This window comes from Halyomorpha halys, unplaced genomic scaffold (genome assembly GCF_000696795.3).
Source record: "Halyomorpha halys isolate HHAL.00 unplaced genomic scaffold, Hhal_1.1 Scaffold410.1, whole genome shotgun sequence".
Classification (NCBI taxonomy): Eukaryota; Metazoa; Arthropoda; class Insecta; order Hemiptera; family Pentatomidae; genus Halyomorpha; species Halyomorpha halys.
This window is the reverse complement of record NW_027111460.1, coordinates 557182-582873: the sequence shown is the minus strand read 5'-3', so window position 1 is coordinate 582873 and position 25692 is coordinate 557182. Positions and strand designations below refer to the sequence as shown.

The following is a 25692-nucleotide window of genomic DNA, read 5'->3' as shown; positions in this document are numbered from 1 at the left end:
TTTATTTACAATCGACTTGATAATTTAAAACTCATCAGTGAAAAAGATCAAATTATCAGAAATATATAAGATGTTGTATATGTATATATAAGTATTTGTATGAATATATAAGAAGTTGTAAACTATTTTTGTTTCACTTTTGTCCGCAACCCTGACCATCTTCTTATATATCAATTTTTATGGTCAACTATATATACATATATAAAAATTATCAGAAGTTCAAAATAATGGAAATTTAAGATATCTTAGGGTAAGAAAAAAAAATTCGTAAGTACGTACAAATAAGGGAAACATAAAAATCAAAATCTTATAGTTAACTGCTTGTGGAAGCAGGTATCTCAATTGTTAGGCTACTAACTCCTAGGCCTTGGGTTTGAGTCCGGCTATGGCAGATAATTATTCTCTATTTCACTATAGCAGTGAGCCAATCCTGTGGGTCTGGAAGCTCTCCAGGACCACCCAGCCTCATAAAGTGGGTATCCTTAATTGGTTATAAATCTGACATTCGACCATGATTCTGATCAAATCACCTTGCACCAACATTGGTTGGGGGGGGGGGGTGCAGTTAGTAAGAAGAATATAAATAAACAAAAAATTATTTATGTTCTTCTAACTGACCACACCATCCCTCCTCCCACCCCTGAGCATCTTCTCCAATTAACAGTTTCCATAATTCAGAAAAAGATAAAACTGTGAACTTTTTGCTACTAAATCATAATTGTGACGAGTCAATAGTGACCGTGGATTATATATGAAGAGAAGATGGTTGGGGTGAGGTCAGGAAATATTACAAATAAGTAAAAACTTATTTATTACTGTCATTGTTTCAGCGAGAATTTAAGCCATTCATAAGGGCATCTGTGTCACTCAGTGTAGAAACCTGGCTCCAGATACCTTGACGAAGTCCTGAAATTCTGGCCGAAACGTTGGCAATAATAAATAAATTTTAACTTATTTATGTTCGTCACTGGTCACTCCCCGAACCTTTTTTCCGCATAAATCATTACAGAATTTAGTTTTATTAACTAGATCTTTTATCATTCCATAGTGTCCTAATAGGCAGATTTTGCATTAGGGGCACAAGTCCCAGAAAAAATTGTACCTTATAAGTATGTAAGTAATCACCCCAAGGCCATGGTGGAGTAACACTTGTGAACTAGTACTTCTCTGAATACATCTTTGTATATAACTACATTACATTATATTTATTTGCTAATGAATTTAAATTCTTTAATATTGAATATTTTTCTTTCTACTGCATATGAAAACAATTTGATTATGCTAATTGTATCATTAGATACAGTCAAACCCAATTTATAGTAATAATTTAAATAGCTTTTTGTCCTATAAAGTTAGAAATTATTTAGTTTATACCTTTTGAGTTTACGAATCCATTGCCTGCTTTGCAAAATTAAAGTTCAAATACAGCCAACACAAAATAAGAAAGACTAAAAAAAAATGTACTGCCCGCCCGATTGATCACAAATACATTTAAAATTTTGGAGGAGCTATCTCTTCCTTCCAATTCATTTTATTGAAATTAGTTTTCTATTAATAATAATATTCACTTTAATGCATTAATATGAATAAAAAAAAGAAAATTATAATAAATTGCGTCTAGAAGATAATTCTGAGTCTGGATTTGAAATGACGCAATAAAATATTAAATATTATTATGGTCCGGGTACGGTCAAAAAAACTGTTTTTTTTAACCGCACCCGGACCATATTCCTTTCATCTTTCCACACGGTCAATCAACATCTTCCATTAAATATTATTAACTTTTTTTTTTAAAAAATCAGTATTTAAATTATCATATTTCCTTATTATTAATTTTCATTCGCATTTTATTAAAATTTAATTAATACAATACAATGGTTATAAATACTAAAAATAAATTTTGCATAGAAGCAAAACTGAATCAATTACAGATGGCAGCACTGATGGGTAACCTACAGGTCTAGTTAGTCCTTTGTTGTCGTTAGTATAGGCGCGTTCGTGTTGTTGTTATGGTATGTTTGGTACAGACGTTCATTGTTTTATCTGACATAGTGTTGATCGCGTCTTCTACTTCTTTTAGCTTAGAATTAGTGCAAAAGTGTACCTGATATTTAGATTTTTCTATTTTTTCAAAGAAATTTCAACCATGAGTTATACTTCACCTAATTTGTCTCACCAAACAAATCCTCATTTTCGATACTCTGATGGGTTTAAATCTCCTCACATCAGCCCTCAAAATAATGGACAGGGGTCATCCCCTTTCCATCATTACAGTCCAAAACAACCTAATAGTGGAGGAAAAATAAGATATTTCAACAACTCAACATCACCAAATAATGGTATGGGATTCTCACCTTACAGTTATAGCAGCCCTAACACTAATAGAGGAGGAAGGATGAGGTACTTCAACAGCACCAGCCCTCAAAACCATTATAGAAACAATGTAAGTTAAAAGTTTAAAATATTTTGTTATTAGTATACATTAGTACAAATAAAAACTTTAATTTTGTCTCAGTATATTAGTTTTAAGATTCTGAAAAAACGTAAAGCTTTACCTAGAAGAGCATTGAAAATGTTTCTTTTTTTTAAAAATTTACTGATCAAATTTTTCATATTTGTTTAAAATCACTGTTCATTTGTCCATTGCATTGGTTCTCCTTATTTTCAAACTTTTTTTTGTTTGGTGTCCTTTTCATTTCATTAAAATTTAGTATTGAACTTGATAACTTTTACACTGGTTAATATTGTAACTTATGTTTATTTCAACTCTGTTTATTTTTAAGTAAACATTTTAAATATAAGCTTGTTAGATTGTTAAAGTAATGAATATGACCATGTGTAGCTACTTTTTAGGAGACTAATAGTTAAACGCTTTGTTTTTAACTTTTCATTCGCTTGTACAAACACTCCTCTTGCTTCCCTGAGCCCTATATTTATGTTTTCCAAAATACTTCTGGTAAATTCATAAAACATATGAATTTGTAAAATTTGACTTTTCACATTTATTGACATGGTTGTGACAATATCCATCCTAGTCCATTGCTTCATAGCTTAGTACTCAATACTGACTATTGTCATGTGTTACATGATAGTGCTACTATACTGTTATAACAATGAAAGCTATGAATATGGTAATTCTCATACCATTTACACCCTGGTAGTTGCTGCTGTGGCTATAAAGTGTCATTTTGTAAACAGTCCTTAACTTCTAAACAACCTTTATTGTGATAGTAGATTCACTGCTGTTACATCGTACTCTATCATGCTGGGCATAGTATTACAGTATTTCCACAAAAGTAAATGCTCTCATGAGGGCAACTATGACACAGTTTACTCCTTAGCAATGGTGATGGGTTTATGAACTCCAGAACCTGTTTATTTGTTTTAAAAAATAAAAATTTATCCAAAATGTTTTCAAAGAGTATTTAACAGCTGTAATATTATTAAGAGTTTCTCTCGTTTCAATTTAATCTCGCCTTGTGTGCGAATCCCAGCTAAATCCTATTATAAATGGTTCAGGTTACTAGGCAACCAATAATTTCCAGTTTGAGTCTCTAGCTCTTCATTTTCATTTTACCACAGTTGCGGAGGACCTTAGAATTCTAAATACAAATGTACTTTGAATAAAAAAGTAAAGCAATTTGAAATACAGTAATTATTCTAAACATTATTACTTTTTAATAAGTATTTTATAAATATGTATATTTTTTTTACTCTTTTTGATAACTTTCATTGTAGCCTTCATAGAAATAATTTATGTTTCAGAGGGATACATATCATAGAAATAATAGAAGATCCTATGAATTTCCGACCCCACCATCAGCGTATTATCATCCCTCTATGTTGGAAAATCCTTGGGCAGAATTAGAAAAGGAATGGGAGGAAAAGAAGAAATTGGAATCTAACTCTAAAAATGTTGAGAACAGTGATACCTCTTCAAAATAGTTTATGTTATATATGTTTTCATTTACTTTCTTTCTCTCTCTTTTTTTTTGTTTTTTGTTTTTAAGAGTTTTATATTAGTTTTAGAAGTATTTATTTTAAAAATAAATAATGATCCATGCAATTTTACTGTAAATAAGTGATATTCAATTGAAAAAATATTTATATTTATGTTTGCCTATTATCGTATGCAATATAGGAGCATCGTTTGATGTTAATAAGTCTACCTTGTTTATATTTAAGAAACTATTGGAGACAGGGTAAAGATTTGTAAAATTGGAAGTTTTCAGTTCTTTACCTTAATTATTATATTTTATATCAGTTCATTATGTCAGAGTAATTAAGGAGCTCCCGTTGGAATGAACTTAAATCCAACAATCATTACAATTCTTGATATTTAAGTTAACTTTTTTATTTAACTTTACATTATTTGTATTTAATAAAACATAGCTGTTAAAAAAAAAGGCTGGTAAGTCTTGCAAAAAAAAAATATAATTTTTGTTACCTTCCCAATTAAATGTATATTTTGGATTTAAGTGCTTTCTTGGAGCTTCTTAATTGTAATATAAGTAGATTTATTTTAACCATCATCCATTGCCACCATCAAATTGTGATATCCGTTGATAGTCATTTATATATAACTGTTTTTGTTATATAATTTTGTTATTTTATTCCGATATTTTATTTTAGTACTGTTACTGACAGTATATGAAAATAAATACCATATATATTTTAATTGTTCATTTTATTATCTATAGAATAAATGATTGTGAATGTCAACTGTTTGTGGGAGTACAAAATATTGTAAATCTAGGATCTCATTTTATATTTAAATAAATATATTGTTGTGTACATAATTTTGTCATAAAGCATTTTAATTTACAAATCGAAAAAATAAAATAATTTATTTAATATAGTATTTTATTTTCCTGTTAGATCCTTAGTTTTATTTACAATCGACTTGATAATTTAAAACTCATCAGTGAAAAAGATCAAATTATCAGAAATATATAAGATGTTGTATATGTATATATAAGTATATGTATATATATAATTGTATGAATATATAAGAAGTTGTAAACTATTTTTGTTTCACTTTTGTCCGCAACCCTGACCATCTTATATATCAATTTTTATGGTCAACTATATATACATATATACAAATTATCAGAAGTTCAAAATAATGGAAATTTAAGATATCTTACGGTAAGAAAAAAAAAATTCGTAAGTACATACAAATAAGGGAAACATAAAAATCAAAATCTTATAGTTAACTGCTTGTGGGAGCAGGTATCTCAATTGTTAGGCTACTAACTCCTAGGCCTTGGGTTTGAGTCCGGCTATGGCAGATAATTATTTTCTATTTCAGTGTAGCTGTGAGCCAATCCTGTGGGTCTGGAAGCTCTCCAGGGCCACCCAGCCTCACAAAGTGGGTATCCTTAATTGGTTAAAAATCTGACATTCGTGCATGATTTTGATCAAATCACCTTGCACAAACATTGGTCCAGTAACCTGACCCTTCATGGGCTGTAGTGGCATAGATCTAATTTTGAGTGTAATGAAAAAAAAAATGTGATTTTCTTTTGAAATAATGAATTCCATTTAGCTCTGGCTAGTGAATTTTTTATTTATATAAGCTAAAAAAAATAATTACATGTATCTGTTCTAAGGACTGGCTGATAAGCTATCAGTTCAGCGACATGCAGGGTACAGTGGCCAATTGTCAAAATGAACAAATTCCTCTAAATTGAATTGCCACAGATAAATAGAAGTTTCTATCTCGAGTCTAACGGTAGGAGACATACCACTAACTTGGGAAATTTTGAATTTTGCAATCCCCTCCTCTTAAGATGTTGCGGTAATACCCTTGGTTGCGTAGCCAACTTCATTAGAAATCAGGAAACAATCTATTTCCAAACTTATAATGAATTTAGAAAATTGGTTGTCCTACATACATAGCCTCCCAGTTAGTGTAAGGGTCTCAATACTTATTGCTAGGCCAATAGGACTAAATAAACAAGAAACAAAACATTGTAAACTACCACTAGATGCATGCTTAGTTTACAATTTTCCTTTCCAAATAATGTAGTCTGCATGAGCATGATGGTTTGGAGTCCTGTTGCAAGACTTGTGCCATCTGACCATATTTAACAATGATTTGTATCTTGTTTACTATATTTGCTCAATTACAAATTGGACTTCCATTTTAAAGGAAAAATGTGGTAGAGTAAAAATTGAATTTCCAATAAGAAGTTAAATCGGAGTTAGTTCAAACTAAATTTTTCCTAGATTAATCCCGAATATATGACTTCTCATTTTACTGGAGATAATTTTAGAAAATAACCTCTACTTATATTTGGGCAAATATGGTATTTAGCCCTTGAAATACTTGCAATGTGGGTAGAATCCTTGACTTTAAATAAATAGTTTTTGTTATTTTGAATTACATTCTGAACCCCATTTCTTTCATTTTGTCTTGTTTTGGTCCATCCATGGATCCATCCATTGTCAATAGGAACAAATCCTTCATCCGATCCTTTTTAGATGAAGTTGGGGCCCTTAGTCATATATAGACGAATCAATTATGGTTTCAAGCTACAATCCAAAGCGGTGGACATATGTCACTGCCCGTAAGTGCTATCTTCACAGATTTTTCCTTGAAATTAGGTGACCTTACATTTCTTCCTGGATTCTCTGACAGATGTTGCCTCCATCTGCCGATTGGAAAATTTGCTAAACTAAATTGTATATATCACTGATTTAGTTTAATAGTGGCACTTCTGACAGGTTGAAATATTTTGATTTGATTTTAAATTAGACGCATTCCATATTTAGTACCGTAGACTGGGATTATTTTCTTTATTGAGGTCATCCCACCGGCTCTCCTAAAACCTGTAGAAATATCACAAATGAAATTTACGGAATACGTCAAATAAAATATAAATAAAAATATATTCATTCAAGCCTTTTTTACGTGCAATATACGTATTAATGAATGCTATTTATACTAATAAATACTGTATTATTATATAAGATGTCATAAGGAAGTATGGTCACTCATTAATCTCGCACATTAATGTCGGACTCATCTAAACAATCTATTTTATTTAAAGTGACGTATTTTATTGTTTTGAGTTTAAATTCTATGATTTTATTAGCTTATGGTTTTTCCAGCAGCTTGTTCACTATCTCTCCAGCGAGGTAAATTCATTTGTAAAACAAACTCTTTGTATTGAGCGCTAGAAACTGCTTTAGGCATAGCCTAAACTGAATTTTGAGTTACGAATTTACTCAAAAGTAGATAAAGTACCATGTAATGTGATTAGCATTTTAGTTCTATTATTAGTTTTCTAGTTTAAAAGGTTAAGATATATTTATGTTTTTCATTGTCTATAGACATTTTTTTAAAACTTTGTGTGGAGATTTATTGATAAAATTACCCATTTTTATATATTTTTTTTGTCTTAGTAGTTCAAATTTCAAATATAACACATTTTTTCAATATATGACACTGTTGCCTGGTTATACATGAAGGGTATAACTAGCTAGAGATGACTTGCAAAATCATTCACATCTGATAAATAAAATATCTTGATCTGTTTAGATTATCAAACACCATATTTAAATTTCAAAGTTATCAACCATTATTATTATCAACCATTATTTCTTCTCATTGATATAAAAAATAAAATTATAGGTTTTTTACTGATAAACAAGAGATAAAGCTAGAGATATGTAGTTTAAATTTTGGCCATTGTTTGTTTTAATTTAAGAATGAGTGATGTTCAATAAGCCCATCTCTGACGAATATTTTTTTTCTGGTAGCCAACACTTGTATTATAATTATATATTATATTTCTTTTGATACTAGTTCATTTTATTTTAACTAATTTCTTTTGAAATAATCTTGATTTTTTTCATTGAATTTCATTGTGTCAAATATTTTTTTTTTTTTTTATAATTTGCTTTTCCTTAAATTAAAGAAAGTGAAGTCAGTGAATGAATTAAAGTCGTTCAAGTAATATTTTCAAAGAAATCATTAAATAGAGCTTTATATGATATTAATCAAATAAGTTTAAGAAATCATAGAACTACGTTAATGCTGTATTTTATTTTTTAATTGTAGCTTATAAAATTCTTATTCTATGTATTTTTATTAATGATTCCATTCTTTTTCGGCCACTTTCAAACCAGTCTTATATAGCTAGTAGCTTTAGTTTTTAAAATATTCATATCACTCAACATAGTCTAAAATAATCAGTATGCAGATAGTACTTGTTGAAATAATGAAATATCCTAATTTTATTTTTTGACATAATCTGGTAAATTCTGTCTTTTTGGTGACAGCATTTTTCTTGTTTTCATCATCTGTGGCACTGCAACTCTTGCAGAGTCAAGGCCTCCTGCAACTTCGTCCACCAGGCCTCTCTATTGGTTGCCGCTGCTCTCCAATTGCAGATTCCCAAGATAGATCTGGCCTTTCTTGTTTTTGATATTCAAAAGTTTTATAACATTATTTTCTTAACATCACTTATTCTTAATTTCATTCAATAGAAAAAGTCAATTAATTTAATATAATAATAATGATGTTCATTTAGTAATATGAAAAGAAAATGTTTTTAGGTATGGAAGACAAAAAATGCTGTCACCTGACAGACTTGATCTATGTTAATGTTTAAAAAAATAAAAGAGAACTATATTAAAATTTTAACAATTAGTGTTTTGAGTATTATGAGAAGATTTTAAAGACTTAAATATTTGTTTTGAAAAGGGGCAAAACATTACTAAAAAAGTTTTTATAAATTAATTAAATGGGTTATTAATTAATTAATGTCTAAAGAACCAATTAATTAATTTAATTAACATCTAAAGATACTTTTCCCAAACCCCTATATCTCTGGTCTAACTGCAATTAACCCATTATTGTCACATTCACAATAAAACATGACCATTGTCCTCAAGTGTTTTACGATAGCATTCTAATACCAAATTCTAACAGAGTGCATTATTTAGGTATCTGCTTGGACAATGAACTGACAGGGGCAAGCCACATAAGATGTTAAAGAAAAGAATCTAACTAACGGTAGAGACTACTTTCATGGCTACTTGACAACCGTTCAAAGTGATATAATTGACTTCTAATGGTAAAAAAAGTTAATTTAAAAAAAAAAATTAAAATAAAATTTTATAGTGACAATTACAGAACTGATAAATAATTAACTTATTATAGAATGTCCTGTAGAGCGGCCTGGGCTTCAGTCTTCGGGTTGTGGTTGGGTTTCCCAAGTTGTTGGTCACTGCTCCTTTAACTGTTGGTAACTGGGAGTAGAACTTCATGAACACTTTTTTTTTATGTAATCCTCTATTGTCTCCATTTGTGATTTCCGATGCAATAGGCTGTTTCTTACAAACCAAGGAGCATCCACTACATTTCTTATGATTTTATTTTTAAAAGATTTTAATTTTTTCCTTTTCATAAAGAATTCCCCAGAATTCAGAGCCATACATCAGCAGTAGCCTGAGAATTGTTTTAGGATAGGCTACAGCATTGTTAACCTTGCGTAGGTTTGAGTTAGTTTGGTGTTAATATGGTGGTTCCAGGAAAGGTGGCGACAAAGTTGAATTCCCAGGTACCTTACTATTTTACTGACAGGATTCCATTTTACATTTTCACCTTTGAGGATCAGTTCTGGTGGATCTGGTGGGCCTCTGAGAGTAAATATTTTGAAGTACATTTTTCAGTGTTCAGACTAATCCTCCATTTATTGAAGTATTGTTCTACTTTATTAAGGCGACTTAGCAAACTATTACTAGCTATTATTCTGTCATCATGTTGAGAGAACATTGCTGTATCATCAGCAAACATAGCTAAAACTAGCCCTTACGATCCTTATAGAAGACTGTTAAGGCACTGACCAAAAGACTTACTGCAATGATAATTGCTACTCTGATCTAATTTATTCAATAGTCATTTTTTATTTTCTATCTCCCATGCTATCATATTTGCTCATTGTGTAAGCAGATAGCAAATTGTCACAAGGTCAAAATAAATATATTTGCAAATAAAAAATTAATTAATTGATTGATTAAATGTGGAATAAATGTGATTTTATGGCATCTTAATCTAATTTGATTTATATTATAAATAATTTAGAATCCGACTATTTTTTTAAAAAATGAATAACCATAATAAAATTGTAAAAATAATTAAATGGGCAAAAAACAGCTTGCTTTACCTCTGTATCATTTTCAACATATTCCTGCAGAGGTCATTCCAATGATCGAGTGTATAGTTTTTATAAAATCGAGGATAGGCATATAGGTCTATAATTTTCACAGATGGTTTGACTTCCCTCATATGTATGGGGATAATGATAATATAAGTTTTCCTTGAATTAATATTATAAATTAAACAATAAAGTTGATTATCATGCCATATGGGTGTTTTATTCATAGTTTGAGTTTTTTACTGCTCAAAGATCCGGTATCTACTTATAACAAATACTTCCAGGAGTAATATTAATGAAAACATGTAATTTTATTAAAATGACTGGAGTGTAGAAAATGGCCATAAAAAATAGTTGAAATGTTGCAAAATTGTGGAACTTTATTTGTGTAGAATAGAAATGTTGAAAATTAAATTTTAAAAAATATATAGTTTTATTTTAAATAATGTTCTAAGGATTTTTTGATTGATATTTAATAACTAATTCTTAACTATCTCCTCATAAGCTCTATATAGATATATAACCTTTTAAATCATTTTAATTTATACTGATTTTCTCCAATTTTAAATTTCTAGAAATCACAAAAACATAAAAATGAAATAAACTTCCAAGAACCATTTGATTGAGATATAAGAAGAAATCATATTATGTTTGAAGAAACCTTAAATAGTTTCTGTGGTTCAACATTTTGGGTATGTTACATTTTAAAATCAATATGGATTTATTGTCTTATATATATTCTAAAATGTAATAGGTTAATTTAATTATATTGAAACATTACATTAATTTTTTTATGGAAGTGCAGCATTGCAAAATGGTATGAATACAAATTTGATTATCTTTCAGGAAATATAAAAACATTAATAATTCAGGTGATTGTTTTTTTTAACAATTATTGGATCAGTTATTTTAAAGCTACATCAGAATTAGATTTGTAAAATTCTGTTAAGCTATTACAAATACTAATTTTATTGCAGTTTGCAATGGAAATTGAACAAAAGTCAATAAGCCAGCAAAAAATAAATTCTTACTTTAATTCTTTAATATCAATATCAAACAATTATATAAAAAATAAATTACAAACATTTTTTTCTCAAGATGTATTTTCTATAACAGTTATTTGTCGACATTTATTTTACTCTTTTTAGTAAAGCAAATGACATCCATTGGAATTGGAGAAGCAAATTAAAATTGGTTAGTCCATTTTAATAAAAATAAAAATTATTAACATATTTGATTATTATTTTATAAATGTTAATAGTTTTATTAGTTTATTTTGTTTTAATTTTATCACAGTTTGCGATGGACATTGAACACAATTCAATAAGCCAGAAACAAACATGACAAAAGAAAGTCTTACTTTAATTCTTTAAGATCAATATCAAACAATTATATAAAAATAAATTACAAAAAAAAAATTTTTCAAGATGTATTTTCTATAACAATTGTCAAAACTTATCTAAATTTTGGAAGATTATTGATTGACCGTGTGTATAGATGAATGGAATATGGTCCGGGTGCGGTAAAAAAAACCCAAATAGTAAATAATTATACTATTTATTGAGCCAACGTTTCGCCCCACGTTGCAGAGCTTCGCCAGGGCTAAAAAAGATACAAACACTATAGTTACAAAAAGGAAAAAATAAAAAACATAAGTGTAAAATAACAGGGGTATAAAATTTCCTATCTTTTTTCCAAATTGAAAGACCCTATTCCTTTCTTACACCGTTCCAATGTGGTTTACCGGATACCCTGTTCAACCCCATGCTGCAATTCCTTCTATATCGGCGAAACTAAAAACCAACTTAAGAACCGCATTTCCCAGCACAAAACTTCCATCAACTCCTGTAATCCACTTGCATCTAAATTATCAGAACACATATTAAACCTGAATCATACTTTTAATTTTGACAATCCTACCATTCTTGCCACTGTCCCCAACCACACCAAACGTCTCATCTCAGAGTCCATTTACATAAATTTGACTGAGAAGTTGATAAACACTGCATCTCCCTTTTGTTTTTTTTTATTAATATTTATTTTCCCCCTATTATGTATATTACCATTTATTGTTCACCTAATTTAAATACTTTTTTACTATGTTTACTTTACAAATTATTTTCGTTATTATGGCATAACTGCCATCCCCACTCCTCCTAATACAAACTGTCACTTTGTCTTTGACTGCCGTCAAAACAGGTATGCATTCTGTCTCATCATTTGATTTGTATTTTTTTTTTTTTCATCTCTTTATTTGTACTTTCTTTAGTATTTCTTCTCTTATCTATATGTTACTATTACCCTTTTCATTTACTATTTACAACCTTTAATTTTTCTTAGTATATCTTACTTTTCATTTTATACCCCTGTTATTTTACACTTATGTTTTTTCTTTTTTCCTTTTTGTAACTATAGTGTTTGTATCTTTTTTAGCCCTGATGAAGCTCTGCAACATGGGGGGAAACGTTGGCTCAATAAAATAGTATAATTATTTACTATTTGGGTTTTTTTTTACCGCACCCGGACCATATTCTATTTATCTAATTTTTGTTTTTCTGAAAATCTAAGAGTGTTTTAGTTATCCCTAAACTTCATAGATTTTTAATGTTTCTATATTTTATATTTTTCTTAGTATATTAGTTTGTTGTTTTTCCTTATATATTTTCATAAACTGATTAAAGTTTTTATTAAATGAATAAATATTTTTGGGTTAAAAATAAAGTATAAAAAATAAATTATTGTTTTTTTCTTTATCCTAACTCATTGTTTGCCATAATTTTGTAAATAGATTATTTTAAACAGCATTAACGTCAACCTCTGGTCATTACAATAACTTAATAATGTATATTATAAAATATATATTATTAAATAAAAAATCTGGTGCGTTGGGCACATTACATAATTTTGACTTACAGTAAAAATTCTTATTTTAAGGTTTTTCTTAGAGTGCTACCAATGGGTAGTTTCTCTACACGCCTGTAACACTCCAATTTAACTTAGATCAGTTAAATTTTTAATAAATATTAAAAAAAAAAAAAGGTTTCTCAAGATGAAAATAACGACTCGACTATCATCTTTATTTCTATCAAGCATATGGTAGTTTAAAAAAAGATATCAATGTGATCAGAAGATATCAGGCGGTTTCGAATTTTTCCAGTTCAAACTCCTGTCTCTATTTTTCCTTTTTTACTTTAATTATTTAGAAAAATCTTTAATATTTTGTATTTATCTATTGTTTATTATTGCTAAAAATAGGAACTGATTAATTATTTAAAATAATGCAAATTAAAGGTACTTAAAAGTGTGTCTATCCAACAATCACTAAGGCATTCTGGCACTCAGCTTGGAAACAAGGAGCAGCTCTCGGAATGTAAATGTCAGATCGCAACCATTCGATATATTCTCCATTTTGACCTAAAAATGCATCTCTACAAGACCTTTTAGTGATCTGTGGTAGCAAAACAGTTACTAGCCCTTGTACTCCATGTTGGTTACTAAAAACTGAAGGACTTACACTACCTAACGAACCCTTCCCCACTCCTCTAAGACGTTCTAATCCCCCACCACACTCCTTCAAAATGTGAACTGTTTCTCTGACATGCCCTTTATAAATGTAACAAAATAAATAAATAGAAGGAAGAAACAAAATGTAAAGAGTTTATATCCAGTCTAAAGAGTAAAATATTTTAATAAGAGAATAAACATGAAGCTTATAAAAAAATAATAAGGATAATGATGACTTAGAAATAGTAGAATTAACAGAATAATCATAATGGAATAATAATCTACATTTTATTTGTTTATTTTTTAAGGATAACAATGTTACATGGTTTACTGAATCTCCAAGGTTTACTCAGTGCTTTGAAAAGACAGCCCTTGTTTGTACACCATGTATATTCCTTTGGGTCTTTGCTAGTGTCGACATTTATTTTACTCTTTCTAGTAAAACAAAAGACATCCCTTGGAATTGGAGAAGCAAATTAAAATTGGTTAGTTCATTTTAATATAAATACAAATTATTAACATGTCTTTTTATGTTGATTATTTTAATGATTAATAAAATTAAACATTTCCAGGTATTTATTTCTGTGTTGATTATTATATGTTTATTTGACTTGCTCTCTAACATTTTAAAAATAAATGAAGTGTTTCCTGCAGATATTTTCATTCCCCTCTTTAAAATAATTTCATTGGTAAGTTTTATAAGTAAATTTTTTTATATTGTTTTTCGTTTTGTTAAATATTCTTATCTTATGTCTCTTTCTATTCTAGGTATTATGTTGTATATTAGTTACTCTTCATCGAAAATTCGCACAAAGATCTTCAGGGCTAATGTTTCTGTTTTGGTTCCTTGTGGTCCTGTTTGAATTTCCACGGTTCTTCTCATCAGTTAAAGTACCGCTTTCAAGTCTGGTATTTCTTTCTTAAATTAAGTATTTCTTAATTTTAAACACTAATAGTTACTCTATTTCTACAGAATCTGGCTGATGTACTCGTAATAGGCATTTTAAATATTGCTTATTACTTCTTTTCAGTATGTTTGTTCGTTCTTCAGTGGTTTGTTGATCTTCCTCCTACTTCTTCAAGCCATGCTCCTGTTAAAGTGAGACAATAATTTGTGAAATATTAATTTTTTTTTTCTTTGAAATTTACAAAAAGCATGATGATACAACATACTCATATTATTCAAAATCCACTAATTTGTCTTATTACAATAACTGTTGTAAGGTGGTAAACCATTTTCTTTTCAGTTCATTGTAAGGCAAGATGACAGGTTTTTGAGTTGATATTGGTATTATTCACTGTAGTGAAAACCAAAATTTTGTGTTTTTCATTTACTATGATTTCAATTTTAAATGAATATATTGATTTTTATAACGTCACCTAGATGTCAAACAACACTACATAAATATTAACATACACTTTTTTTTTTTCAACATACCACCTCATTATGATATCTTGTTTTTTGAAACTGAAATATAAATTACATTTTGTAGTTGGTATTTTTTTATTTAACTAGAAATTTAATTAAAACTATCCGACATTAAATAGTACTTAATGTTTCCTATTCTTTATGGCCGTTACCTTAAAAAAATGTATTTAATTAGGTAATGTTGTTTGACATTAAGGTGATGATATGTGATTTCGAGTTATAAGCTTTAAATCTAATTATTTAATTATTAAATAAATTATTTTTATAAATTTTTTCTATTCATTTTGCTCAAAAACTGCTTTATTTATTTTATTTTTTAAATATGATGAAACTTCTATATCGTGGATACCTATGGAAAAGATAATTTTGTCCGTTAAGAAGGGGTGTTAAGAGCAATTAGTGGAATCAGCATCGAACCTTTGGGTTTGCTAAACCTGTATTATTATTATTAAATATAAACTGCATTCCATAATTTACTTTGCTATATTTTTTCTTGTTTTACTACATATTCTACCCCTCTAAGGTTAAGTGTAACACAGATTTATTTTAGTTCAACAAGGATACCTCAACATTGTTTTTTAGTTTTTAAAATGATAAGGATGCATTAAAACTTTTTTAGCACAATGAAGGTGTAGGGGTAAAAAAAGTTCAGAAGCCGTTGATTTAGAAGAATACATATATAATTTTTTCTGACTTTGAAAATCTTTTTGAAATGTCTCTAAAATGATTTGTTGATTTTTTTTTTAATTATAGAAAGATGGCCTATGTGATATTCTAGAAAGGTTCACAAATATTAGAAAAAAAACTATTTATTAGTTATGAACATTTCGTCCAAAAATCAGGGTTAAATGAGAAAAAGATACCAATATTGTAAAATATGATAAGGCTATAAGAATATACATGGAAAGTTTTATTAACTATTTATAAAAAAAAAAAATGGATATTAAAAAAATGCAACAGACCAGCTGAGCTCCACACCATTTTGTCTTCTGTCGTTTTGATAGAATAGATGGTTGTAGATCGTGTTTGGTTCATGTTGTTTTTGTTTTGGATATTTTTAAATTTAAAAAAGTAATAGAAAAAATAATGAAATTCTGGAAGGTTTTGGAAAGAAAGGTGGCAAAGTTGTCCAGAAAATCTGTTAGGAGCTCCTCTACATCTGGCATATAACATGGGGTCTGTTCACAATCCTATACTTATAAGATTTAGGATGTTAAAACTTTTTATGTTTAACACATAACCGACCTTAATGCTATTGTCTGTTATTGAGGGGTGTCTGCAAAGAAAACTTTCACTCTGTATATAAAGTAATAAACTTTTTATTAAGTAATTTAATGCAATCAAATATTATTACTATTATATTAAAGATAATTAATACAAAATCTCAAGATGCAAGAACGAATACAATAATTTAAGATATGTTTATTTTGCAGAATCCTTGTCCAGAAGAATGTGCTTCCTTCCCTTCTCGCTTGACATTTTCCTGGTTTAATCCCTTATTGTCTAAGGGATCTAAAAGAACATTAACTAGTGATGACTTATGGTCAATTGAATTTCAGAATACAGGATTGCAAGTTTTCACCATTTTCAATAAATATTGGAATAATGCAATCATCAAGAAAAATGGGTGAGTCGCTGATTTTATATTACTTAAAAATAATTTAGTTATTTATAAAATTCTTTAATATTTTGTATTTATACATTATACATTATTGCTAACAATTAGAACTGTTTATTTTTTTCAAATAAACAAAATTAAAGGTACTTTACATGCAGATTTTTTTTTTAATTTAGCATTTAAGTCGTATTACTATATTTCAATGAGGATGAAACCTATCTGATATTAAAGACCACCTAATTACTCTTTGATTCACGGAGTTTAGTCAAAATCATTAGAGCTGTTTTGGAAAAAAAATTGCTAGTTTGAAACAAAAATTTAATACAATGCGTTCTGTCATATTGAAAAGGACTCGATTATTCTATGAGATGAGTACACCAACATTTTTAACCAGTATGAAACAGGAATTTCTCTTGTCAGGAAATTTTATCAAAAATTGAAAATTCATTAAGATGAGAAGATAGTTATATAAATATATATGAGGAGAAGATTGTTGGGGGTGCGGTCAGAGAATAACAGAAATAAGTTTTAAAAAAAACTTATTTATAGTGCCAACATTTCGACCAGAATTTCTTACCTTCATTAGAGCTAAGATCAAAAAACAAGATAACAACCAGTGAATAAAGGATATATAGAAAGATTAAAGTAAATAATTATACATAATGAATATAGATAAAAATAAAGTAATGAAAGAAATGGGAAATTAAACATATATATTATAATATCCTCTTTTTTAATCAATAGTTGATATTTATATATAAGTGATTTTAGTTATGTTTTTATTTTATATATATCATTTCAGTATTGTTTATTTGTTATTTTAAATTAAAAAGCAAGCTAACCAGTTTTCATTGTTTAAAATAAATATGCTGTTCAAAACAAGGAAGATGGCGGTGCGTGTCCTTTGTTGAATTTTTTGTGAGATAGATTGAAATTTTTCAACTTTTGTTGTTTCTATACAATAATTATAGAAAAAGAATAATCAAAGAAGAAATAGAAGAACATAACAATTATCAATAAACTATTTACATCGTAAATCGTAGCAAATAAAGCAGAGCAATTGTAGTACAATCGATTATTTTTGGATCGACCAGTGAACATTGAAGATAGAAGAGAGGAAACAGGGACTCTTGATTTTGCTGGCTTGGGGGGAAGACGTCCGTTAGGCTAGAAGCGGGAAGGACTGGAAGCCATTGTTAGGAGTTGGATATAGGATCATCGACAAGAAGAGATCAACAATTATCAGGGAAAGATGTGTAATTGGTTAGTTTTGTTTCTAACTGGAATTTATTGGTTTTTTTTAAATAGCTATTAATTAAGTTAAAGTGTTATTAGTAAAGTGTCGTCTGTTTCTGATTGCCTGGAAACCCGCCCTGAGAAAAGAGTCTATTGTGTTATAAAATTTAAATAAAATTCTATTATCTATTTAATATTAAAGTTTTTAATTTGAACCCATGCTATCTTTTATATATGAAATTAGTTAAAACTAATAAAATTCTTTTTATTTTATTTTAAATAATTTTTGATTATATGCCATTAAATATCTGAGTAAAATAACATAATAAATGAAATAAAAATATAAAGTTATATAATGCAAAGAAACGATGAAATATGAATAATTTAATTTAGTAATAATAATTTAAAAATTAAGTTATGGAATGAAAATATATGTAACTAATGTAATATGATGATCAAACATTATTTTTCTAAAAAATCAAAATTTTATAGTGATTTCTTTTATTGTAAAATTTTAAAAATGGACGTACCATGTTTCAATTCTAAACGACTTATATAATAAAATAAACCTATAAATTATAAAATTTAATTAAAATGAACTATTTCAGTCATTTAATCATCGATATATTTTTATGGAGGGTTGAGTAATAAATAACAAATCTTGGTATTAAAATATGTTTTACAAGTATATTAAAATAACTTGAGATGTGACTAATGTATGTTGTTTTTTTCAGTTCGATTTTTAAAAATTCTGCAAAATTTATGAAGAATGACGAAAGTGTGAAGATAGCTGCAGGTGAAGTCGGATACAAGCCTTGTTCTATAGTCCAACCTTTGTGCAAGGCATTCGGACCTGCTTTTTTTGTTTGTTCTGTTTTCAAAATCGTACAAATTTTATTGTCTTTCATCAGTCCTCAACTTTTAAAGTAATCATAAACATTATATTTTATTATTTTTATTTAAAATGATGAGAAGATTGTTTACCGTGGATACTATATATGATTAGAAGATGGTTGGGGGTGCGGTCAGTGAAGGACATATATAAGTAAAAAACTTATTTATTCGGGGAAATATTTCGGCCAGAATTTCTACCCTTCATCAGGGCTAAGAAAAAAAAAACATATAACAATCATTGGTTGTTTTTTGTTCTTAGCCCTGATTAAGGCTAGAAATCTTGGCCGAAACTGTGGCATTAATAAATAACATTTTTACTTATTTGTGTTCTTCACTCACCGCACCCCCAACCATTTCTTCATATTTTTATTTAACAATTAAAAAAAAAAATTATAACATTGAAAATTGTATCTAATTAAAATATATTAATTTTTATAGATATTTGATTTTATTTATGGAAGGTAATGAACCGAGATGGCATGGCTATTTGTATGCTAGCTTACTGCTGTTTTTTTCTACTCTGCAAATGTTTTTTATGACTCAGTTTGGTAAAATTTCTCAAGTTATCGGCCTCCGTATCAGAAGTGCTCTCACATTGGCTATTTATAGAAAGGTAGGAATATTTGTGTGTATTTTTTCATATTTATATTTGAATGATATTTATTGATTTGCAGAAATAAATATAGGCTCAAGGCTTCAATCGATGTCGAGATTTTTTCCTTGAATTATTATTTTTTATTCATTTTCACTATCATATTTCAAATTTATTCATGTAATTATTACTTTCTTTTATGGAAAATATTTGTAAGAAACTGGCAGTGACAAAATATAAACTTTTAATTAATTATAAACTATTATTAATTATTATGAGAATGGGTAGTTCTGTGGTAAGGCACTGTGCTACTAAATCCCAAAGACCCTCGTTTGAATTTGGCTGTGGCTGGTAATTATTATCTGTTTACCTTTAATAGGATAAAATTTGGCAGCTGAGCATGATTCTGACCAAATCACCTCCTTGCGCAACTGTTGGTCTAGCAACAGTACTTTCTTACAAAGTACCCTTGACCCTTCATGGGTTGTAGAAGTACAGATTTAATTTTTTTTTTAAATTTTATTTAATATTATAAATTATAAAATGAAGAATCCATATTTATGAAAACTACATGCGGGAAATGCTTGTTTTTCAATTTTGAAATTGCTTAGCTTGGGCCTTCTGTCCAGAAACTTAATAATTAGAATTTACGAAACTTTATCTTTCCTACTGTTATTTACGGATGCGAAACATGGCCTCTTACCCTAAGGGAAGAACTGTGCCTTAAAGTTATTGAAAATAAAGTATCACGTAAAATATTCGGACCTAAGAAGGAATAGTGAACTGCACCTGGTAAATATAATTCAGATTAATGTAAATATTTAATAATTATGAGAGATAGTTGACCGTGGATGATAAATGAGGAGAAGATGGTTGGGGGTGCGGTCAATGAAACACAAATAAGTATGACTAACTTGGAACATTAAATCGTAAATATTTAATGAGTTGTACTTTCCATATTCTTCTTTATTAAAATACATAAAACCAACCAACGTTTCTATATAATCCTCCAAAATGAAACACAAATAAGTATGACTAACTTGGAACATTAAATCGTAAATATTTAATGAGTTGTACTTTCCATATTCTTCTTTATTAAAATATATAAAACCAACCAACGTTTCTATATAATCCTCCGTCTTCAGAGTTCTCTACTAATTTGAAACAATTCAAGAATAAAAAGAAAAACAATTGTACACATATTATTTAAATATTGATTAAAAATTTGTACAAATTATCTTGTATAAAAATTTTTTATATGAATAATAATATTATTCATTATTATTATGAATATTAATAATAATATACGTACAATTAGTTTTATTTTTGTTGTAATATTGTTTCAAATGAAGATCATTAACCAGGCTTGCATTTAATTTTTGTTAAATTTCAGCCAAAAACAAATATCCAGTGGTAGCAAATAATGCCTAAATAATTCATAAAAAGGAAAATGTTTAAATGTGAACATCTTCCAAACAATGCGTTAATGGCCATTCCTTAATTAATACGTAATTTTTTTCTTATTTTGAGTTTCCTAGTTAATATTTTTAGTTATGGCACTTAAACCTGAAAACGACCCGCAATATTGAAGTAGCAGTTGATGTTTATTAAAATTGTATGAAATTAAGGTTTGTAACAAAGAAGGGCTCTTCATGACCTTATCAGTCTAAATTATACAATTGTAGCAATCACAGTATACAGTAACTGTCTTCTGTTCTCTGAATGTATGTTGGCGAGGCCTTCTGTAAAACTCAGTGAATTCATCTACACTAACCTCGTTATTCTTCTTTCAAATAATTATAATTTGTATCATATCATGTAATTTTAATATTATTGTATTATAATATTTATTGTACACATTTATTTTAAGGCTTTGAAACTGTCTAATTCTTCAAAGAAAGAATCAACTGTAGGAGAGATTGTTAACTTGATGGCTGTCGACGCTCAGAGATTCTACCAGTTGATTAATTCATTAAGCAATTTGTGGTCTTTCCCAGTACAGATTCTTTTAGCCACGACCCTACTTTGGCAAAGTTTAGGTATGTATCGTTTTCTTGTTTTGTTTTTTTAATTCTGTTATTTATTAAGAAGACACAAAATTAATAAATTACATTTGAAAGTTAATTTACATTTCTGAAAAAGATACAAACATGCTTAAATTAGGTAATACATAAATAATAAATTAATAACATTAAATAAATTAGGTAATAACATTAAAAAATAAATTAAATCTGTACTAATATGTATATAAAAATATACACAAAAGTATAAAGATAAGGATACATAGAAGTAAATAGATAATTAGTATAAAATAAAATAAAACTGAATTAATCCATATCACTACAACCCATGAAGGGTCAAGGGTGCAGTACTTTGTAAGAAAGTACTATTGCTAGACCAACAGTTGTGCAAGGAGGTGATTTGGTCAGAATCATGCTCGACTGCCAGTTTTACCTAATGAAGGGTACCCACTTTTTAAGGCTAGGTGGACCTCTCAGGGCTGACTCATGGCTACAGTGAAACAGAAAATTACTATTTACAACTGCCGGATTCTGACCCGGGCACTTTGAGTTTGTAGCACAGTGTCTTACTAGTGAGCTACTCACCTCTACAATAAATAACATATCATAAAAAATATTAGGATGAAGATTTGGAATTAGAACATAAGTATTTAAATGAGATTAGTCCTCTGCCCAAATCCTTTATTTCTGGCGAGTTAATGCTAAGTATTCTTCTCGAGCATCTATAAACAAATACTTGAAGTTTCTCCTTATTCCTTTTGGTGACCTTCCTAGTTTTGGATGCATACAGTAGTTCTGAGAGAAACTCTGTCTGAGAGAAACTCTTCTTCTAAACCTTGAACAACTATATCAATGCTCCATTGGCTTTGCACTCTCCATGCTTCCTAGATAGATAAATGAATAATTTCTTTTTATTGCTTATCTTGTCACACCTGCAATATATCTTTGTCTCGGCAGTTTATCCCTATTTCCTTTATTTTGACTGTGTTTAAGGACAGACCTACATTTGCTATTTCATCTTTTAGTTCATTCAATGTCTCTTAGAAATGGTTGTTTTGGCTCAGATGTCAGCAAATATTTCTTTGATGTTATATATATATTTTTTAAAATTTATAATAAAACCATATCTGGATCTAATTTCTGATCGAGAATAATCAAGCTGCTTTCGGAGAAACAATAGATAAAAATTATTACATTGTTTGATAATAATTGTAATTATAGTTAAACATTTGCAAAATTGATTTTAATTTGAAAATCATAAGCTTAAAAGTTTCTCTATTAATTGTTTTTCCTCTTTCAGGCCCCTCAGTTCTCTCAGGATTAGCCATTTTGGTTGTAATGATTCCTTTGAACGGGTATTTGGTTAACAGAGCAAGAGGCTTGCAGATCAAGCAGATGAAGTATAAAGACGAAAGGATTAAAATAATGAATGAAGTTTTTTCCGGAATGAAGGTTAATTCAGTTTTATTATTTATTTATAATAAAATTGAGAATGAAAATGATATAAAAGATATAATGAAAATATAAGTAAAATAACACAATTAAAAAACTTAAAAATAAAGTTAAATTAACAAAAGGGGGTAATAAATCTAACAATAATATGGTTAAACATGAGCTAACAATAATATGGCGGACATAAGTTAATGTAATATGTTAAAAAAAATTAATAAAATGGAAAGAAGGGTTAGGAGATAAGAAGTTAAGAGATAAAGGTTCAGGAACTGTTGGTAAAATTTGACTTATCGTGATTAGTTTTTTTTCTATATTCAAATCCAGTGATTCCCAAAGCGGGCGCTACTGCCCCCTGGTGGACGCTGCAATGATTCAGTGTATTTTGGGGCTACTACATGTTGTCATGGTCAATGTTACCTGAACTGAGAGCCTCAGTGAAAGACATTCCTCTTGCCAGGTAAAATATGCGCTGGGAAAATTATTTTTGGGTTGGAAAGATTAATTACAGAAATATGTTTGAAGTCTATATTTAACAAATAAATTGTATTTATTATAAAGAAATAAAGTATAATGAATATATTGTAATATGCTCTTTTTGTGTAAATAGTATATTTTGATGTATAAAGGGTTTTTAATATGTTTTATTTTATGTATCATTTTAATATTCATTTGTTTTGTTTATCCAAAAAGCAAGCTAACCAAGTTTCATTGTTTATAATAACTTCGTGAGTCAAAAAGCAGAACCAAGATGGTGGTACGTTGAATCCAGGCCACGTTGAGCAGATTCAAATATCATAAAAACTATTTTAACTCTTCCCATCATAATTGAAAATACAGTAAATTAAAGGAAAAATAGAAATCAAGGAATAGTGCAAATGAATAATATTCAGAAAATAAATCATTTGGAAAAATCCCTAACTGTTGGGGGACAATCGATGTTTACATGTAACCTCAAGGCAGGTTTTCATTAGGAGAACAGTTCACTCGGGTCTGTGGCGCGGAAGACATAGGAGGTCATGAGCAAGAAGAGGTGCTCATCAATTTCTGTCCAGAAGAAGAGGAAGCCACCATATTGGACGCAAGAAAAATAAGATTAAAAAAAGAAGACACCAGGAATCAACGGAAAGAAGATCGTAGAGCTTGGTTAGTTTGGTTATAACTAAATTTGAATTCATTGTAAAATAGATATTACTTAATTTAAGTTAATAGTAAAAGTGTTTGTATTCTGATTGCTAGTAACCCGCCCTGAGATATAGAGTCTCTATTTTTATATAATAAAATTAAGAGTCTTTTTGTATAATAAAATTATATTATCTATTTTATATTAAAGTTCTTAAATTAGAACCCAAATTATCTCTTATATTTGAAGAAAGTTTAAAAACAATTCAGATTCTTTTTATTTTAAATTTTTAAAATTATTACAATATATACAAATGATACAAAAGAATTGTAAAACAAATTAATTTTATGCATTAATAAAAAAAGGAAAAACAACTTAATACAAACACTTAAACTAATTTTATAATAAAGAACAAAAGAAAACTGTTGATGAATGTGCCTTGAGAAAATCTACGTAAATGTTTATATCTAATCTCACCAGATGACTGTTGAGAGGTTCTGGAAGCACGCACAATGGGGCCCGTGTGTGAGTGAAGTGGCTTGGCCAAAAGTCTACGATGTTCTGACAATAGACCCTGCAAAGCTGCGGGGAAAACTAAAACTGCAAAATAATGCTGTCATTGTTAACAATCAGTGATTGCTTCTCCTTTCCCGTCAAAAGATCGCACTATTTTTGTTTACTATCTCATGTTTTCTTGTATTAAACAAATGTCTTATAGTGAAAATAAATCGATTTCACATATTGACTAAACTAATAAAAATTATAACATTTTTAATTTAATTTTGCTTCTACAGTCAACAAAATTACTACTTACAAAAATATAGCTGAGGTTTACTAAATTGATTACAGCATACCCAGTTTATCCTTCTCATTAAGATGATTTTGAATGTTCTAACTTTTTTGTACTACATTCTATTCTGAATTCAATAAATAGTGTCATAATTTCCAAGCTTTTCTTTATTATGTTTTATTTCATTTTCATTCCTACTTTTTTCAAGATTTTAATTTTATATATGTTTATATAGTTGACCGTAAAGATTTAAATATTTTTTTTTTTTTTTCGGCCAAGACTCCCATTGGAGTCCTATACTGCCTAACCATGGTTGGGGGTCAAAGTTCTTCATTTTGTGGGACCGCCACGCAATGAAAAAAGTCTACGTCCCAGGCCGGATTCGAACCGGCACCGCCAATAGACATCAAATTGGTAAGACTGTGTCTTAACCACTGAGCTATGGGCGGCCCAAGATTTAAATATAAGAAGATGGATAAAACTATTTGTTATTTTTTTTACCGCAATCCCTGACCATTTTGTTAGATTTTAATTTTAATTTTTATTATTTTTTCTTCTTTTATACTTTTCAGACCATTTTTCCTCCATTATCATCTTTTCATCTTATTAATCCACAGTGGACTATACGTAAATCATTATTAATGTTATGAATTAAAAAATTAAATATGAAGCATTCATTTAGTTTCACTAATTTCCTGGAAAACTTTCCTTTTTCAACCAACTTAATCTCTTTAATTTACTTTAAAATATTCATCATAAAAAAAAAAGGTGATTGATTTTCACATTATGCACTTTTATAATGTCAATTTTGCAACAAACATAAGTTTAAATAACTGAATTGAATAAGTTATCAAAACAAGTATATAT

At 28.6% G+C, this 25692-nt stretch overlaps 2 protein-coding genes across 7 annotated transcripts in view; both read left to right on the top strand.

Annotated features, from left to right (window-relative positions):
• Positions 1 to 1843: 1843 nt before the first annotated feature.
• Positions 1844 to 4854, top strand: LOC106682381 (uncharacterized; the record flags this gene model as incomplete). Its single annotated transcript, XM_014423195.3, is given in 2 exon segments — positions 1844 to 2443; positions 3766 to 4854. Coding segments are annotated over 2 exon segments (477 nt in total). The 3' UTR covers positions 3946 to 4854.
• A 2153-nt stretch (positions 4855 to 7007) lies between these two features.
• The window catches only part of LOC106682390 (multidrug resistance-associated protein 1), a 49414-nt gene continuing 30729 nt past the window's right edge, over positions 7008 to 25692 (top strand). Inside the window, exons 1-12 of one of the 6 annotated variants that reach the window (XM_067049503.1) lie at positions 7015 to 7143; positions 8956 to 9086; positions 10745 to 10861; positions 13982 to 14158; positions 14246 to 14362; positions 14442 to 14564; positions 14647 to 14772; positions 16536 to 16729; positions 18691 to 18882; positions 19289 to 19463; positions 21313 to 21481; positions 22764 to 22915. In XM_067049503.1, the coding sequence (XP_066905604.1) occupies positions 10817 to 10861; positions 13982 to 14158; positions 14246 to 14362; positions 14442 to 14564; positions 14647 to 14772; positions 16536 to 16729; positions 18691 to 18882; positions 19289 to 19463; positions 21313 to 21481; positions 22764 to 22915 (1470 nt within the window). In that variant the 5' untranslated portion in view covers positions 7015 to 7143; positions 8956 to 9086; positions 10745 to 10816. Of the gene's footprint in view, positions 7144 to 7171; positions 7305 to 8955; positions 9087 to 10744; positions 10862 to 13981; positions 14159 to 14245; positions 14363 to 14441; positions 14565 to 14646; positions 14773 to 16535; positions 16730 to 18690; positions 18883 to 19288; positions 19464 to 21312; positions 21482 to 22763; positions 22916 to 25692 lie in introns of those variants that run through there. The other 5 variants (XM_014423206.2, XM_014423207.3, XM_014423210.2 and 2 more) reach the window with 5 other exon arrangements.